At 40.7% G+C, this 18,038-nt stretch overlaps 1 protein-coding gene across 1 annotated transcript in view; it reads left to right on the top strand.

The window, feature by feature from the left end:
* Window positions 1-17,833, top strand: part of GABRP (gamma-aminobutyric acid type A receptor subunit pi) — a 52,023-nt gene extending 34,190 nt beyond the window's left edge. Inside the window, exons 5-9 of the mRNA XM_083180114.1 lie at window positions 1,057-1,139; window positions 8,566-8,703; window positions 13,073-13,225; window positions 13,367-13,563; window positions 17,537-17,833. Of these exons, the coding sequence (XP_083036240.1) occupies window positions 1,057-1,139; window positions 8,566-8,703; window positions 13,073-13,225; window positions 13,367-13,563; window positions 17,537-17,833 (868 nt within the window). The remainder of the gene's footprint in view (window positions 1-1,056; window positions 1,140-8,565; window positions 8,704-13,072; window positions 13,226-13,366; window positions 13,564-17,536) is intronic.
* Window positions 17,834-18,038: the final 205 nt, after the last annotated feature.

The following is an 18,038-nucleotide window of genomic DNA, read 5'->3' as shown; positions in this document are numbered from 1 at the left end:
TAAAATTATCTTTTTTTCCAGGATCTGACCCGGAAGCGCTACTGTGCAAGTGGCCATTATGGGAGAGGGGTCCAAATGATTCCTCTCCAAAAATAAAACAGTGATATTGTTATTTACAGACTACCGTGGCTAATATCATCAAGACTTGATATTATCTATCTGGAGTCAGGTTCTAAAAAGTTAATGAATTGGCCAGATCAGTCCCGTAGATTCTACAGGGACTACCTTGGCAATCTTAAATAGAGAGAGTAAAGCAAGTATCAGAGATATCAGCTAAATACTCACTTGATCTTGATTTTCATGAAGTTGGGTCAGGATGTTTGCATGCACCTGAAAAAGGGGCAGTGCCTTGTAGGAATGACATACCTGCCTGTCCATGCATGTGTAGTTCATGTGTATAGTTTTACAGTGAGGATTGGTACAGGTCAGAGCCAGCCCTAGGTATAGGCAAACTAGGCAAATGCCTAGGGCATTTAGAATTGCTGGGGCATGCAGCTCATACAACTAAGACAGCAGCATTGGGAGCACCAGTGTGTGGCATTATGTGATAAGGAGAACTAAAGTGCAGTGGGGCATGTATAAAGTACACTTATGGATGTCGAATTGTGAATAAGGGGCAATATAATGTGGTGTAATATGAATAAGGAGCTATGGGGCTCAGAGGCTTAGGGGCCTTTAGCATCTGATTCAAGTGCAACAAGGGCATAAAGTTGTCTACTAGGTCCCCTTAATTGCACGCTAAGCACTGTATAGCATGTGTACTGGCAGCAGTACAATGTGACATTGTTTACTTGGGGAACTATAATATGGCATACAATAAACTGGGTTCACTTTATGGTATAATCAAAAAATAGGACACAACATAAACTAGGGAACCACTATCATTTATAAAATGAACTGGAGCACTGCTATGGGCCATCCAATGTTTTTATGGGGGCCATAATGTTCTGGCTAGGCTCATGCTATCATAGCATTACTAGCAGTTGTTCCCACAGTCACATTACTTACTTCATCACTAATTCTCATACTACAAATGAATATACATCTTCTGTTTAGAATCACTACCACAGTGGCTTGCAATATGGATCTGACAAAGTATCCCATGGACAGACAGACCTGCAAACTACAGTTTGAGAGCTGTAAGTAAATAATTCAATGTATGTGCTATTACGTTATTACAGAGCTACTGTATAGATCAAGGGGAAATTTGAAATATTTAAGAGAAACTTATTCCTATTACCAAATGAATCATTGTTTTTTAAAAGAAACACCACAATAGCTGGGCCCATTATCACTTTACAGAAGAAAAAAAAAAGACATATAGTATAAACTGATATATTTAGGAATAACATACAGTACAGGTAGGATAAGGACATGTAGAGAGGGTAAGATAACTCATAATCTTGTAGAGCAAATGGTAGTAAAGGTGGCCATACATCAGAAAGATATTGCACCCAATCATACAATCTCAATTGATTGTAAGATGGATTGTATGCAGATTGTGTGCACATTGTGTGTCCAAAAACCACCAAGGACTGCCAGGGTATTGAAGGGAAATTGGAAACAATCATGAGCGCAATCGATCTTAAGATCGATCTTTCTGATGTATGGCCAGCATAAGTCACACAGAGGGAAATATGTTGGCCACTCAATGAGCCTGAACGCAGGGTGAGGGTGAATATTAGATTAATTAAATGCACATGAAGACAAAAAACAAAGATCACAAGTAGCATAGATAGTGCTAAGGGAAGAACAAGAGGACAGAATTCCCTGCCTCTGATAGGTTACATACAAGGGGAGTAAGGGTGAAGTGTTGGCAGGTCAACTAAGGAGAAGAGAGGGTCAAGAACAGAGAATCAAGTGGATATTAGGAGATAAGTAGGTTGTAATGCAAATGTGTGTTTTGAGTACCCATTCAAAGCTATTGAGACTGGTGTAAAATCTGACTTGTGACAGAGTTAAATCTACAGCTGGAGAAGTCTTGGAGGCAGGTGTGAGAAGAGGTAACCAGGGTGGAAATTAGCTGATGAACAGTGAATGTGGACAAAAATTAGATGGATATTTAGTAATAGGAGAGTTATTGTTTTATACAGTATATAAAGGTGAGAAGTTTGATCTGGACTATAAGAGGTATAAGGAGTCAGTGAAGCAGGTTGCAGAGGGAAGAGGCTGACGTTGAGTGTCAAGAAAGAACAAAAAGACAATCTATTTTTTTATTTTATTCTATCCCTAACCTTAATGGTAACCCTAACACTAACCCTATCTGTAACCCTAATCCCGACCCTTACCATGATGGAAATACCAATGCCATTGTTTTCAAATGTTGACATTTCCTATGTCTAAATTCTGTCAGGTTTCAATATTAATGATGTCAACATTTAACCATGTCGACATCATGAATATGACCCTTCTAACATTGACATTCTTATCAGTGACATTCTAACTGCATACCTATTTCTGAAGTAACTTATAGACTGAGGGAAACAGCAAGGTCCATGGATTGAATGGTAGAGGTAGTAGATGGGCACATCCTGGACTGGTGAGCAGATGGTGGAAATTGGAGAAAGGGAAGAGTCCAATGAGGTGGAGAAAAAAAGCAGGTTTAATGGCATCAAGGTTGCACCTTGAGAGAGGGATGGATTGGTGGAAGAAAGGCTAAAGTAAAGAAAATGATGGGCAGAGAGCAGCAGAGGTAATTAAGTCAGACAATTAAGTCAGAGAGAGATGGGAGCGAACTAGATCCATGATTTGATTGTTGGTATGGGAGAGAGGTGGGAGGTAGAGAAGGTCCAACAAAAAGAGTAGTCTCAGGGCAGCAGGTGTGGGATTGTCAATTGATATATTCAAGTATTAAAGGATCCTTAGGTATAAAGGATGGAAGGTCAGGGTAGAGAAAGTGAGGCAAGTTATCTAGTCAGTGAGAAGTTTTGTCAGGGGTCTTGTAGGAGACAGTGACATGATGTCAGAAATATGGATTGGTGGACCTTAATAGAGAAGAAGGAAAGAGAAGGCTCAGGTGGTTGTTTGAAACTGCAAGCATTTTAAAGACTACAGTATATTAATGACAGGAAGACATTTTTAAGATTTATTTTCCTGTTCTTTTGTTTGAAGAACAGATTACATTAGTACAAAAAAGTTTTAAAAGTTGCCTCTGATTTGGTAGTGTATCACTTTGAGTATTAAACATATGTTAACTATACAGTATAACCAATCATTTGTATACTAAACAATGCAATATGGCTATATACTATATACTATAATATATCATCTGGGGGAAAAAACCAAGAGATTCAAAGCACAATTTTGATCCGATTGTACAAGTCCCATCCTTCTACTGGGTTATGTAATAAATTACAATTTTAAGGAACCAATGTGTTTTTTTCAGCAAGTTTGCCACTAATGCAATTAGTTGAAATGTGGCAGACCCATGTGTTTTGGTATTGTTTCTAATTCATCATTGTATTTTGACAAAACCACCCTTAAGTGTTTTGGTTTGGATTTAGGTTTTGGTTCAGTAAAAAAAAAAAAAAAACTATAAACACATGAAATTTAGATTTAAAATCTGAATTCCTAGCCGCAGAAAGGTTCAAACCAAGACTTGGTTCAGATTGGATCTCCTTGGAAGATCCAGACTTCATTTTGGTTCAAATCAGATCCACAAAATACATGTGGATTTGGATTTCCAGAAATGATAAGCCAAAACCAGATTTATAACATATTGCCACTTCAAATTTAGTGACAAACTCACCAAAAATATGTTGGTTCCTTATAATTGGAACCTACTACATAGACTTCTTACGGTGCCTACACATGGTGAGATTTTGGCTAACAATTTTGACAAGTCATTTTGAAATGTAAAGTTAGAAATTGGGGGAGAGCAGCGCTGGGTTTCACTGAAAACATTAACCCCTTCCCGACATATGACGTACATTTACGTCATATGTCGGTTGCGGGGGAATCAAGCCAGCTCACGGAGTGAGCTGGTTTGAAAGAGAGCAGGTAATGGCTGTATATTACAGCCAGGTACCTGCTCTCATGGCCACGAGCGGCGAGTTCGCCGATCGTGGCCGTTTAACCCTTTAAGCACCGCGGGCAAAGCGCCCGCAGTGCTTAAATAGCTGATCGGAGGGGGGGCGCCCCCCTCCGGCGCCGATCGGGGCCCCCCGCGGCGAGATCGGAGGGTGCCGATCGGTTGCCATGGCAGCCAGGGGTCTAATGTAGACCCCTGTGCTGGCCGTGTCAGCATTCCTATTACATCCTGCCTGAGGCAGGATGTAATAGGAAGTGCTGAAAATCACTATGTTCAGCCATAGAGCTCTATGGCTGAACCTAGTACAGGCGATCGCACCCCCTAGTGGTCAAGTACACTAGGGGGCCTTGTAGTAAAAGTAAAAAAAAAAAAAAAAATAAGTTTAAAAATAAAAAAAAATAAAAAAATATTAAAAGTTCAAATCACCGCCCTTTCCCCATTTCACAAATAAAAATAAATAAAAAATAAAAAAAATAAACATATTTGGTATCGCCGCGTTCCTAAAAGTCCGATCTATTAAAATATAACATTAGTTATCCCGCACGGTTAAAGGCGTAAAAGTTTTTTGGTCGCATCGCCTACCCAAAAAAAAATAACTAAAAGAGATCAGAAAGTCGCCCATATCCCATAATGGTATTAATTAAAAAGTACACTTCAGCCCGCAAAAAATGAGCCCTCACCCAGGTCCGTAGGTGGAAAAATAAAAAAGTTATAAGCCGCAGAACATGGCGACGCGACGCAAATTAGAAAAACCGTAAAAGTTTCTATTTTTTTTTTAGTGGTAAAACATAACGAAAACTATATAAGTTTGGTATCACCGGAATCGTAACGACCCATAGAATAAAGATAACCCATCATTTTAAACGAACTATGAACTCCAAAAAAACCGTAACCAGCGCAAAATTGTGGAATTGCGTTTTTTTTCTTTTTTACCCCACATTGAATTATTTCCTGATTCCCCAGAATATTATACGGTATAGTAAATGGTACCATTAAAAAGTACAACTTGTCCCGCAAAAAAAAAGCCCTCATGTGTCTATATAGCCGGAAAATTAAAAAAGTTACGCTTATTTGAACGCTAGGAGGAAAAAAAAAAAATTAACAAAAAAGGCCTCGTCGGGAAGGGGTTAAACTTACACATATATTATAAACAATATTTAATGTATAAAAAATATACATAAATTATTCGAGCTCCAATAGACATATATAAAATGACATAAAACAAATGTTCAATATTAGTTCTGATGTGTCTTTTACATGGAGAAATGGAGCACAGTCTTATTTAAGGCCAAAATAATGATGAATCAAGATAGACACATATGCTTTGGTTACCTGTATTATACCATATTCAATATAAAATGCTTTTACTTACACACAAAGCCATAAACCAAACTACACCAACATATATCTCTTCTCTTATCCTAAAATATCATCCAACCCAACCTCCACGCTCTTTACAAGATATATGTCTGTCATCCACACTCATTACTTGCTCCCATTCCCGATTGCAGGATTTTCTTCGGGCTGCACCCACCCCTGTGGAATGCCATCCCAAGCACAATAAGACTCTCCTCCAGTCTCCAAACCTATAAGCGTTCTCTAAAAACTCATCTCTTCAGGCAAGCTTATCAAATTCCAGAACCAATCACTTACCTTTATACACCATTCCTATCCAATCACATCCCCACTATGCAGGCCACACATATCCTCTCTCTTTCTTTTTCACATTTTCCATCCTCCTGATCCCTGGCCAATCTGCTGGGTCACTGTATCATACAGCACACCAGGAACCTTTGCATTCTGGTGGAATTCATGCAATAAAGAATATCTGTCCTTGTGTATCAATGCACATTTCCCTATAGATTGTAAGCTTGTGAGCAGGGCCCTCATACCTTTGACTGTCTGTAAATAGCCAGTTTGTGGTATCACTGTCTCCTATTGTAAAGGGCAATGGAATCTGCTGCGCTATATAAGAAACTGTTAATAAATAATAATAAATAATATGCATGTGCTTGGTGAACAAAACAGTTCCGGTATAATGCCCAGCTTGGGGTGTAATAGTTACCCTGAAGGTCATTTTCAAATCCATCTGGAATAATCTGTGTGCAAGCAAATAGCAATTCGCAAGGCAGACAACAGAGATGGCAGGGTCCAGGTCCACAATGGTGTAGCTGCTGGTCCAGAACAAAGGAGCAGTGACATTCTGGTCTTTAATGAGATTGTGCTCCATTTCTCCATAGGGATAACTACAAGTGTAGTGGATACACTACTAGAACCAATATTGACCTTGCATAATTTTTTTGGATCCGATACGATTTCCCGGCGGTCGGGATCCCGGCGGTCGGGATCCCGGCGGTCGGAATCCCGACACTGGAATCCCGATCGCCGAAATCCCGACAAGGAGGGGACATGGATCGCCCCCCCTTGCGGGCTCGCTGCGCTCGCCACGCAGCGGGCCCGGTGCCTCGCTACGCTCGGCACGCTATTTTATTCTCCCTCTATGGGTGTCGTGGACACCCACGGAGGGAGAAAGTTTCGGGATTTCGGCGGTCGGGATTCCAGTGTCGGGATTCCGACCGCCGGGATCCCGACCGCCGGGAAATTAACCGCATCCCAATTTTTTTATGTAATTTTATATGTGTCTATTTGAGCTAAAATTATTTATGTATATTTTTTATACATTAAATATGTTTATAATATATTTGCGTAAGTTTCATGTTTTCAGTGAAACCCAGCGCTGCTCTCCCACAATTTCTTGTTTTGTTTCTTCACACACTCCCCTCTAGAGCAGCATCTTAGACAGTGCCTAGAGATAGTTTTCTCTTTTCCATGATTGAAAAGTTAGACAAAATCTCACAGTTTTTCCCCTGCTTGCGATTCCTGCTTGCGATTTCCCCTGCTTGGCTCCCAGGGGCGGATTTAGGGATGAGGGCGCCCCTAGGCACAACAATAATGTTTACTAAGTAGGACAGTTTATAGGGGCAGTATCTGCATGCCCTATCCATTTACACTCTATTTAAGATGGAATATAGTACAGTACAGTGGATATTTTGCAGTTATTGGTACATTTTGGGCAGACAGTACCATCACAGGCATCCAAGTGCCGCCCCCAAACATGTGCCGCCCCTAGGCCGGTGCCTCACGTGCCTAATGGGAAATTCGGCTCTGTTGGCTCCATGAGGTTGGAATCTCAAGGTAAAATGAACTTTGCAGAAAAGGTAATTTTGACTATGTCATTTGTAATGTATTTGGTACACAGTGTGCATGCGCAAAGACACCTACAAACAAAGCCAGTAATGTTCACAAGATGATTGACAGGCTGCTGCCGTTTGTACTCAAGCAGATACCGGCATTTTGGAGGGAGAGACAGTGACGAACGGCCCGATCTCCCGACAGCATACATCTACAGATTTATTGTCCGATCTGGCTGGTTGGAACAAAAACCTGGTAATGGATGAGAGCAAATGGCAGCTGACCATTTGCTTAAAAATGTTTGAAACTGACAAATTGTCATTTAGCTATTGCCAGGTTTTAGTTCCAACCAGCCAGATCTGACAATAAATCTGTAGATGTATGGCCAGCTTTAAGGTGGCCATACATCTACAGATCGATTGTCAGATTAGGCTGGTTGGAACAAAAACCTGGTAATGGCAGTTTTCCAGCATTTCAAGGCAAATGGTCAACTGTCATTTACTCTCATCCATTACCCGGTTTTTGTTCTAACCAGCCCAATCTGACAATCGATCTGTAGATGTATGGCCAGCTTTAGTCTTGCCTTACTTGGCACTTCAGCCGGGGGGGAGATTCATTCGATGGTAAATGATTTTGAAAGCATTTCCCCCTCTTCACACGACTGTGATGCCATTCGCAGCTGTGGACAGGGTAGAGATTTGACTCTGTCGGAAAGGGGGCTAATTGATCTCTGGGCTGCAAAAAGTTGGCCCCTTAGTCAAAATCGCAATTTAATTTTGCTAAAATCATCTCTGAACTTTAAGGGGAAATTGCATAGTCCATAGCCAGAATTGCTCAGTGTGTATGCCTCTTAACACTTCCGTTCTATTATAGTGCTTGTCCGGACCTGTAAGTTATCTGCATAGTAACTGTATATATATATATATATATATATATATATATATATATATATATATATATATATATATAGGAGTAGGCAAAGAAGCAGACAGCGGCACTCTGGGAATTATCAAAAACGTATATCAGTGCAAAAATAGCATACCAACGTTTCGGGGCATAAGGTACTCCTTTGTCAAGGTGAACACCTTGACAAAGGGGTACCTTATGCCCCGAAACGTTGGTATGCTATTTTTGCACTAATATACGTTTTTGAAAATTCCCAGAGTGCCGCTGTCTGCTTCTTTGCCTACTCCTGCACAACTGTTCCGGAAGGCACCTGGGTCCCTGACCAGCTGGGGGAGTGCCAGTTTAACACGCACCTTGCTATATAAATAAATATATATATATATATATATTATAGTATACTGCATATAATCATGATGCAACACTTTTTTTTTTTCTAGGGGGCTATACTGCTAGGGATCTCAGATATACCTGGATGAGAGGAAATGATTCAGTACGTGGCATCAATACTTTGCAACTTGCTCAATACACAGTTGAGAAATATTATACTACAGTCACCACTGGAATGGATGAAACTGGTAATGCTGATTAACTGTATCTTTTGTTATTTACATATTACATATACATCATATTAAGTTTATAGGTCTAATGCATATAATATTATCATTGTGTGAGACAATGCATAAAGTACATGCAGTTTAACAAAAGAATAAGGACAGCAGGTGGAGACATATCCCAACTAATGAAATAGAATTGAGCAAGAGATGAAATGCTGCTTCATAGCAGGAAAATGGAAAGCGTGCAGCACATCGTTCACCTTACAATACATTTTTCATCTTCCTCATAGACTTTATATTATTACATACAGTTAAATTATTTTTTAATTATTATTATTATTATTATTATTATTATTATTATATTTTGCATTGCTTTACAGAGAGTATTTGCCCATTCACATCAGTTCTTGACCCAGTGGAGCTTGCCATCTATTTTCCCTACCACATGTACATACACACACATATTCACGCTAGGCTTAATTTTGTTGGGAGCCAATTAACCTACCAGTATATTTTTGGATGGTTCAGGATGATAGGTCTACAGGGTGAAATTTAATAGGGGGCGATTTTTAGGCATGTTTAAAAATCGCTCAAAATCGCATTTTTTAAAATCGCATTATTGGGCCGATTTTCGCATATTTAATGAGATGCGAATTTGCGGCAAAATAGTGCTATAAAATGCGATATAGAGCAATTTTTAAGTCATGAAAATGTGCGATTTTCAGTCATGAAAATCGGCACATTTTCAGAAATGTGCGATTTTGGTTTAACCAAAAAGTGAAAAAAACTGCGTGGGGTCCCCCCTCCAGATCATAACCAGCCCCGGGCACAAAGAGCGGTCGTGGTTTCATAAAATCACGGGGCAGAACAAATAGAGTTCCCCTGGATTTTACAAAACCAGCACCAGGCTCAAGGGCCGGTCCTGGTTCCCAAAATACGCGGGACAAAATGAGTAGGGGTCCCCCGTATTTCAAGAACCAGCACCGGGCCCAACCAGCCAGCAGGGTAATGCCACAGCCGGGGGGAGACTTTTTATACAAGTCCCCCAGGACAAAGCATTCATCCCCCTGGCCGGTCAGCAGGGGCAGGGGTCCTGGGGAAGTGGGGACCCCCCAAAGAAGGGGTCCCTCCCTCCAGAACTTAAATGCCCATGCTGAAGCCCGGGGCTGTCCTCGATGCCCCTGGGCGGTGCGCATCGAGCTGATATTTGGTGTAAAAAATAGATGAAAAACTATTGTCTTATACCGTGGAACTTTGAGTCCCAGCAAGCCTCCCCCACATGCTGGGACTTGGAGAACCACAAGTCCCAGCTTGCGGTGGCATTAAAGGGCCCGCTGGCACTTGTAGTTCCACAGTAAAATAAATAGTTAAATAAACACACTGACACCCAGTAAAAATAAAACTTTATTACATATAAAAAAGACATACTGATACTTACCTATGTTGAGCCCTTCGGTAGGTCCCTGGGTCCGGTCCGGGGGCTTGGTTCTGGGGCTGGTCCGGGGCTCCAGGGCTGAAGAGTCTGGGGTCCTGGATCCGAAGAAATCCATGGGGGACCTGTGGAGGGAAATCCTACTCACCAAGGTCCTCTGGAGAACATCCAGACATCTTCTCCATTTTCTTCTTCTTCTCCGTCTCCGCCGTCTCCGCCGCCGGTACACACTTGGAATGAAAGGCGCGGAGATGTTTCATCTTCAGCGCCTCTCATCCAAATTATTCTATTGGCCGCCAATAGAATCATTCAGATGAGAGGCGCTGAAGATGAAACATCTCTGCGCCTCTCAAAGTCCATCGGGTACCAGCGGCGGAGACGGAGAAGATGAAGAAGATGGAGAAGATGCCGGGATGTTCTCCAGAGAAACTGGGTGAGTAGGATTTCCCTCCACAGGTCGCCTATGGATTTCTTCGGATCCAGGACCCTGGACTCTTCAGCCCTGGAGCCCCGGACCAGCCCCGGAACCAAGCCCCTGGACCGGACCCAGGGACCTACGGACGGGCTCAAGATAGGTAAGTATCAGTATGTGTGGGCTTTGTATGTATTAAAGTTTTATTTTTACTGGGTGTCAGTGTGTTTATTTAACTATTTCTTTTACTGTGGAACTACAAGTGCCAGCGGGCCCTTTAATGCCCCGCATGCTGGGACTTGTGGTTCTCCAAGTCCCAGCACGCGGGGGAGGCTTGCTGGGACTCATAGTTCCACGGTATAAGACAATAGTTTTTAATCTATTTTTTACACCAAATATCAGCTCGATGCCCACCATCCAGGGGCATCGAGGACAGCCCTGGGCTTCAGCATGGGCAGGTAAGTTCTGGAGGGGGGGGGACCCCTTCTTTGGTGTGTCCCCACTTCCCCAGGACCCCTACCCATGCTGACCGGTCAGGGGGATGAATGCTTTGGCCGGGGAGACTTGTATAAAAAAGTCTCCCCCTGGCTGTGGCATTACCCTGCTGGCTGGTTGGGCCCGGTGCTGGTTCTTGAAATACGGTGGACCCCTACTCATTTTGTCCCCCGTATTTTGGGAACCAGGACCAGCCCTTGAGCCTGGTGCTGGTTTTGTAAAATCCAGGGGAACTCTATTTGTTCTGCCCCGTGATTTTATGAAACCAGGACCGGCTCTTTGAGCCCGGGGCTGGTTATGCTCTGGAGGGGGGACCCCACGCTGTTTTTTTTTTTTCACTTTTTGGTTTTATCTCTTTTTTTACACCAGAACTATGCACAGATCTCAATAATCTGTGCATGTTTCTGACAAATTCGCCAGTCAGAACTTGGTCTATTTATTGCGAGTTTTAGTAACCTTTACTAAAACTCGCATCCCATTAAATAGATGATTTGTATACTTTTTAATGGGAAAACATCTGGATGCGATTTTTAGTTTACCTAAAAATCTCACCTTTATAATGTGCGAAATAGCGGGAAAAAATGCGATTTTTTTCCCGAAAATCGCACCCTAGAAAATATGCGATTTTCGGAAAATGTCCGAAAACGGCAGTTTTTGCGAAAAAAATCGCAAAAAAAAAATTGACCCCTATTAAATTTCGCCCACAATGTCTAGATAGGCAGACAATAGGTGTACCCCAAAAGGTCGACATGCAACGACATGGTCAAAAGGTTGACAAGGTAAACAGGTTGATATGAAAAAGGTTGACATACAATATGTCGACATGGGCAAAAAGTCGACAGGGTCAAAAATCAATATGAAAAAGTAGAAACTTTACAAGGTCAACAAGTGTTTTTCATGATTTATTTTTTTAAATGGCTTGTTCTTACTTCACCATCTATGTCGGCATAGTTGAGCAAGGTGAGCAAAGTGCACCATGGGCCTTATTTTGGTTCATTCTTTCTGACAAAATCCTTCTTAGATGGGCAAAACCATGTGCACTGCAGGTGGGGCAGATGTAACATGTGCAGAGAGAGTTAGATTTGGGTGGGGTTTTACTTCAAAGTGAGATCTATATTGCAGTGTAAAAATAAAGCAGTCAGTATTTTCCCTGCACAGAAACAAAATTACTCACCCAAATCTAATTATCTCTGCACATGTTACATCTGCCCCCCCTGCAGTGCACATGGTTTTGTCCATCTAAGAAGGATTTTGTCAGAAAGAATGAACCAAAATAAGGCCCCATGTGAGGGCATGCATGACACTAATTGGAGGTCCATGTCGACAGTTGTCAATATTGACACCTAACAAATGTAAAAACTCATGTTGATCCTTGCACGTGTCTACCTTTTTCATGTTGACCTTTTGACCCTTTCACCTTTTCAACGACAGACTTTTGATTCTGTCAACACTTTCACCCTGTCGACCTATTGCATGTCAACCTTTTGGGGTCAACCAATTGACTGTCTATCTAGACACTGTCTATCTAACAATCTACACCCATTTTTGGATTGTGAGAGGAAGTCAGAGTACCCAGAGGAAACTCGCCCAAGCACGGGGAGAATATACAAACTCCGCACAGTTAGGGCCATGGTGGGAATCGACCCATGACTTCAGCGCTGTGAGACAATAATGCTAACCATTACACTGCCAATTCTCCCCAATAAAATGCACTTGTAACAATCCGTAAGTTTTAAAAAGTTATATAGTGAATATTGCATGCTGAAATTTCATGTTGATTAAAAGTATTAAAAGTTTAAGCATTTTAACATACATTATAGTATATCATAATGTGATTTCGTATTGAGTGATGGCTTCACTATAAGATACATTTCTGTATGTGATTTGGGGGCCGGCTGGAGATTTTAGCAAATTGGGGAAAATCGTGTTTGACTACTCAACAGTAGCATAGCATACATACTGTACACACCTGGTGGGCAAACGCCACACTTACGTCACACTTGTGTCAAAGATGTAAACCATTTATGACCAACAAAGTTTTCTTTCCTAAGGTATTTACCCAAGGCTTATTTTATACTTTGTGCTCAAAAGAAACATTATCTACTTCATTTTGGAAACCTATATTCCATCGTCATTATTGGTTGTCCTATCTTGGATATCTTTTTGGATTTCCAGAACTTCTGTTCCTGCCAGGACATGCTTTGGTAAGTCTAAAATCACAGTGCATGTCAACATATTATAACTCTGTGCATCTATTTCAGTACGTCTTACATTAAACATATCATGCTTCAACATTCAAAAATATCTTTCATTATTGAGCACGCATCTTTGCTATTTCAATACAGGAGTCACAACTGTTCTAGCCATGACCACAATTTTGATGGGTTCTCGGTCAAGTTTTCCTACAGCCAACTGTATTATAAAAGCCATTGATGTTTACCTTGGAATCTGCTTCAGTTTTATTTTTGGCGCATTATTGGAATATGCAATTTCTCATTATTGCACTGAACAACACAGCATTAGAAACGCAAGTGTAAAAAAGGTAAGATAAAGGTGGACTTACATTGTAGATAATCTAGTCACATATATTAATGGTAGCTGCAGTAGAAATATATGATGTACTACAGGATAAATCTCACACATCCGATTGGGACCAGAAATACAGTATGTTGAATGTTTCCATATTTTTGAATTTTTTCTTGCAATGAGATATCTTTGAAGGGAGCTAGATCTAAAAAAGAAAATGCAGTTATGTTATAAATCCCCCATACACACATAGCCAACATTTTTAATTAGTTTGTAAACAAAATAAAATATGTGTACATTGAGCCATCAAAGGTTTACTTTTTGGGTTTTCAGATTACTGTATTTCAGATATTGTTTTTTTGGACATGTAGACTCAGGGCCAGATGCACTAAGCTTCAACATGGAGCAATAACATGGAGATTGATAAACAGCCAGCCAATCAGCTCCTACCTGACATGTCACAGACTGCATTTGAAAAATGTGAGGTAGGAGCTGATTGGTTGGTTGGTTATCACTCTCCATTTTATCACTTTTGAAGCTTAGTGCATCTGGCCCTCAACCTTTGTAGACTAGTAGCACAATTTAGCTGAAGTATGTACCTTTACCATGTACTGTAAGTTCAATTTCTTCTATGTGAGGGCAACATTGAAGTTTTAGTGTACTGCATAAATGCTACTCAAGTCACATAAGGGGGTCAATTTGCTAAAATGGGAGTTCTATTGAAGATGGATGTTGAACCTTGCAACCAATCAGATTCTACTTACTTATTTATTTAGCTCCTTCTTGAATATAAAAGATATAGGGCCAGATTCTCTAAGCTTCAAAAGTGATAACATGGAGAGTGTTAATCAGCCAGCCAATCAGCTCCTGTCTGACATTTTTCAAACAGTCTGTGACATGGCAGGTAGGAGCTGATTGGCTGGCTGTTTATCACTCTCCATTTTATAACTTTTGAAGCTTAGTGAATCTGGCCCATAATCTGATTAGTTGCTATGGGCAACACAATAGAACTCCCATCTAAGTAAATTTACCCTAATGAATCTAACTGGCACAAAATAATGCCTAGTATAAAATACACACATAACACAAACCCTTACCACTTGTGTTGGATGGATTTGCATCATTGCTGCATCACCTTTGATTGTGCCACCAGCCTCGTGACACTGGTACCAGGGCCGCTATGATACATAGCGAATCACATCATCATCATTATCCATGTTCCGGCCACATGTGGTTGGCTGGCAGCATGCGGTGGAGTTTCCCCACCTTCCTAGGAGGTACAAGACTATCCCCTAAACTTTGAGGTCTCATAGAAGTTTCAGGAGAATGAACATAGTTTAAAACTATTGACATTTGTAATATTACCTGATTATAGCACAAGTTAGGGCCCTTGAGGGACCCTTACCATACATTGGGAAAGTGATACAATCACAAGCACACAATGTCCTACATACATCCACAGGCCAAGCAGTTGGAATGGCTCGGGAAAGAAGCTGATAATGACGGATTTCTGTGTTTCCTCCTTTGTTATAGTAAATAAAGAACATTGGAAACACTGAAGCTGTGCTGATCACACTATAAATGGCGGCGGGCTATGACAGAACGGGGCATGCAAGCATCTCCTGTGCGCGCCCCCTTCTGTCGGATGGCCAACGGCAGCGGATGGCGATTCTATTGCCAGGAGCAGCTCAAATGAGAGCTGCTCCATCTGTACAGTATGTCATAAATACAGCAGGAAAATGTATAGATTTCTCTAATAGGAGGTGTAGATTTTGGACCCAGTAAAGGGCAGGTGCAATTATACAGTGATCAACTAGTAATAAGCAAACGCATGTGCTGCACAGATGAACACATCTTGACATACATACAGCTCAGCCCTATTCCACTTTACATTTGTGTCATGTACAGGTATACCCATTTTACTTCTGATACTTAATGGACTTTACAGATGGGGCCGCTCTCACTGTTTCCGCCAGACCGCCATCCGCAGGTTTCTGGATGGCAATATGGCAGACCAGGACAAGACATGGACATGCGAGCGTCTCATATGCTCGAGTGTCCATTGCTGAGAATGGAGTGCACACGCCCCATTCTGGCGTGTGTACTACACGGTGCGAGGCGGCAGGGACCTGGGGCAGCTCCGCTGTATGGAGACGCATGCGAGTCTCGTGCACGAATGTCCCATTCTAATGGCTGGTGGGGGCTAGCGTGTGGACAATCCCCCGCCAGCCCCTGCAATGATGATCGGTGCTACAGCTGTATGATCGCTTATTCAATATGACTTGCATATGCTCAGGTCATATGCAGGTTGTTCTAGTGTATGGCCAGCTTTAGAGACTTTATCCTACAGAATTGAATCTGCATCATAGGTGCCGATTTATGTTTTTGCTGGTGGGTGCTCAAGCCAAAAATATAGGGGAGTGGCTTCAAGGGGAAGGGGCGTGGCCACAAAATTATACCAGAACGCAGCACAGTTGTCTCCAATATTCAAATTAAGGCAACAGTCTTCCCATTTTTACACATAACTTGTAGACCTGCAGCTGTTTCTCTATGGTAACCGTAAGTACCCCCATGCACAGGAATGCCGCCGGGTCACTAAAGAGTGGATGGAATACACTCTTCCCGGCATACTGGCGGCAGGGCTGGCGATGCGGGTGCTGCAGCTGCAAATTAGCAAGTTAATATGGCGGCCCAGCAGCGCGACTCAGGCCCGTGGGTGCTCATCAATTTCCGTGGGTGCTCGGGCCCTTGAGCACCAAAGAATCGGCACCTATGATCTGCATTGCAACACACCTATACAGTATGTAAATATGGCTTTTAAATCCAAATGCTACATACAGTACTGTGCTTACATATAAACCATCTGTTCTCCATATCGTTTGCTTAACGAGAAAAGGAGTGTAAAATAAAAATAAAATAATAAGTTAAACATGCTCAATACAGCAACACTGATATAATAATAATAATATTATTATTATTATTATTATTATTATTATTATTATTATTATTATTAATAATAATAATAATATAGTAATTACATTTATTTATATTGTATAATATTCTTTCTCCAAATAGGGCTCAAGGAGCTTTACAGGTTGCATCCCCATAATACAGAAGGTTACATTTTCAAAATAGTAGTCAAAAACATGATACAGAAGTTTCATTTTAGTAATGGTGTTGGGACATTGGCACACTGCCAAGGAGTGCTACGTGTAGTACATTTTTTTTTTTTACAAATGTATAGTTATTGCAAAGTCACATGACAGTGAATGTCTTACTGTAACCAAGCAAAAAATGGGGAAATTTACTGAGTTTATTAGTATTCAAAATGGATTGAGAAATTAATTAATCAACTCACTACTACTTACAATACAAGAGCCTACTGTAATATATGTAGTTAAGCACACATATTTCATATAATAATTCACAGCCGATAGGCGGTTTTTCATACATTACCATCCCGTACCGCGTGGTATGAGAATATAATGGTGTGCAGAGAGGCACCGTGCCTGAAGCATGGCAAAGTCAGTGACAGTGTCGTCATTCGGGACATAAACGTGAAAAACTTGTGTCGACTTTTTTGACTGTTGAACTTCCTGTTGTCGACCTAATGCTTGTGTTGACCTTCTGACCCTGTCGATCTTAGCCATGTCCACCTATTTCAGGGTTCAACTGAAGCCTTATCGATCTTCAGTGGTTGACCCAATGTATGTCGAAATTCATTGAGATGACCTTACAGTATGTTCCATATTCGAGTAATGGACACCTCACTGTATATGGTCACACCTCTTGCAGTTCGGGCTGTATTTGCCCATTTAGGCTTACTGCTTAATTTTTTGTCGGTTCAAACTTGCTATTATTGTAGTCCTAGACAGAGAAAAACTATGAAACTAATTTAGTAAATTAAGTAAGCTATGTTTATCTGATTGAAGTATCCAACTCACATCTCTATTATATGTCATTTTATATAACCTTTTGCTTTATTTTAGAATCTACCTGAAGTACAAGAAGAAAATGTTGTAATCCCTATCAATGATGCTTCAAAAGAACTGATCAGAAAAGAAAGTCAAATAGAAAACTTTGTAGAAGAGACTGATAACCAAACATTCAAAACAAATAACATCAAATTTAGATTTTGGTTAAAAATTAGAGAAAAATTTGACAAATTTGTGGATTTATTTACAGTAAGAAATCCTGAAAACATTGACCGTTATTCAAGAATTGTTTTTCCTCTAATATTTCTGATCATTAATTTATTCTACTGGGTTTATTACCTCTACTTTTAATTAACCTGTTTTTTTTTTTGTTTGCTATATTTGAAAATCATGAGGTCTCTACAGATACACGGACTAAACTATGTTCATTTTTATAGTATACAAAGTATTTTTTTCTACTAACATGTTAATTTAACAGAAACATTTTGGTTTTTAAATAAATTTAAAAAAAAGAAAATAATTTGTATTTTGCATTTTTATTTAGCATGAAGGATTG

The sequence above is a fragment of the Crinia signifera genome, chromosome 4 (assembly GCF_055691185.1).
Source record: "Crinia signifera chromosome 4, ASM5569118v1, whole genome shotgun sequence".
In the NCBI taxonomy this organism is placed as follows: Eukaryota; Metazoa; Chordata; class Amphibia; order Anura; family Myobatrachidae; genus Crinia; species Crinia signifera.
Note: the sequence above shows the minus strand (reverse complement) of the source record. Positions and strands in the feature narration are given on the sequence as shown.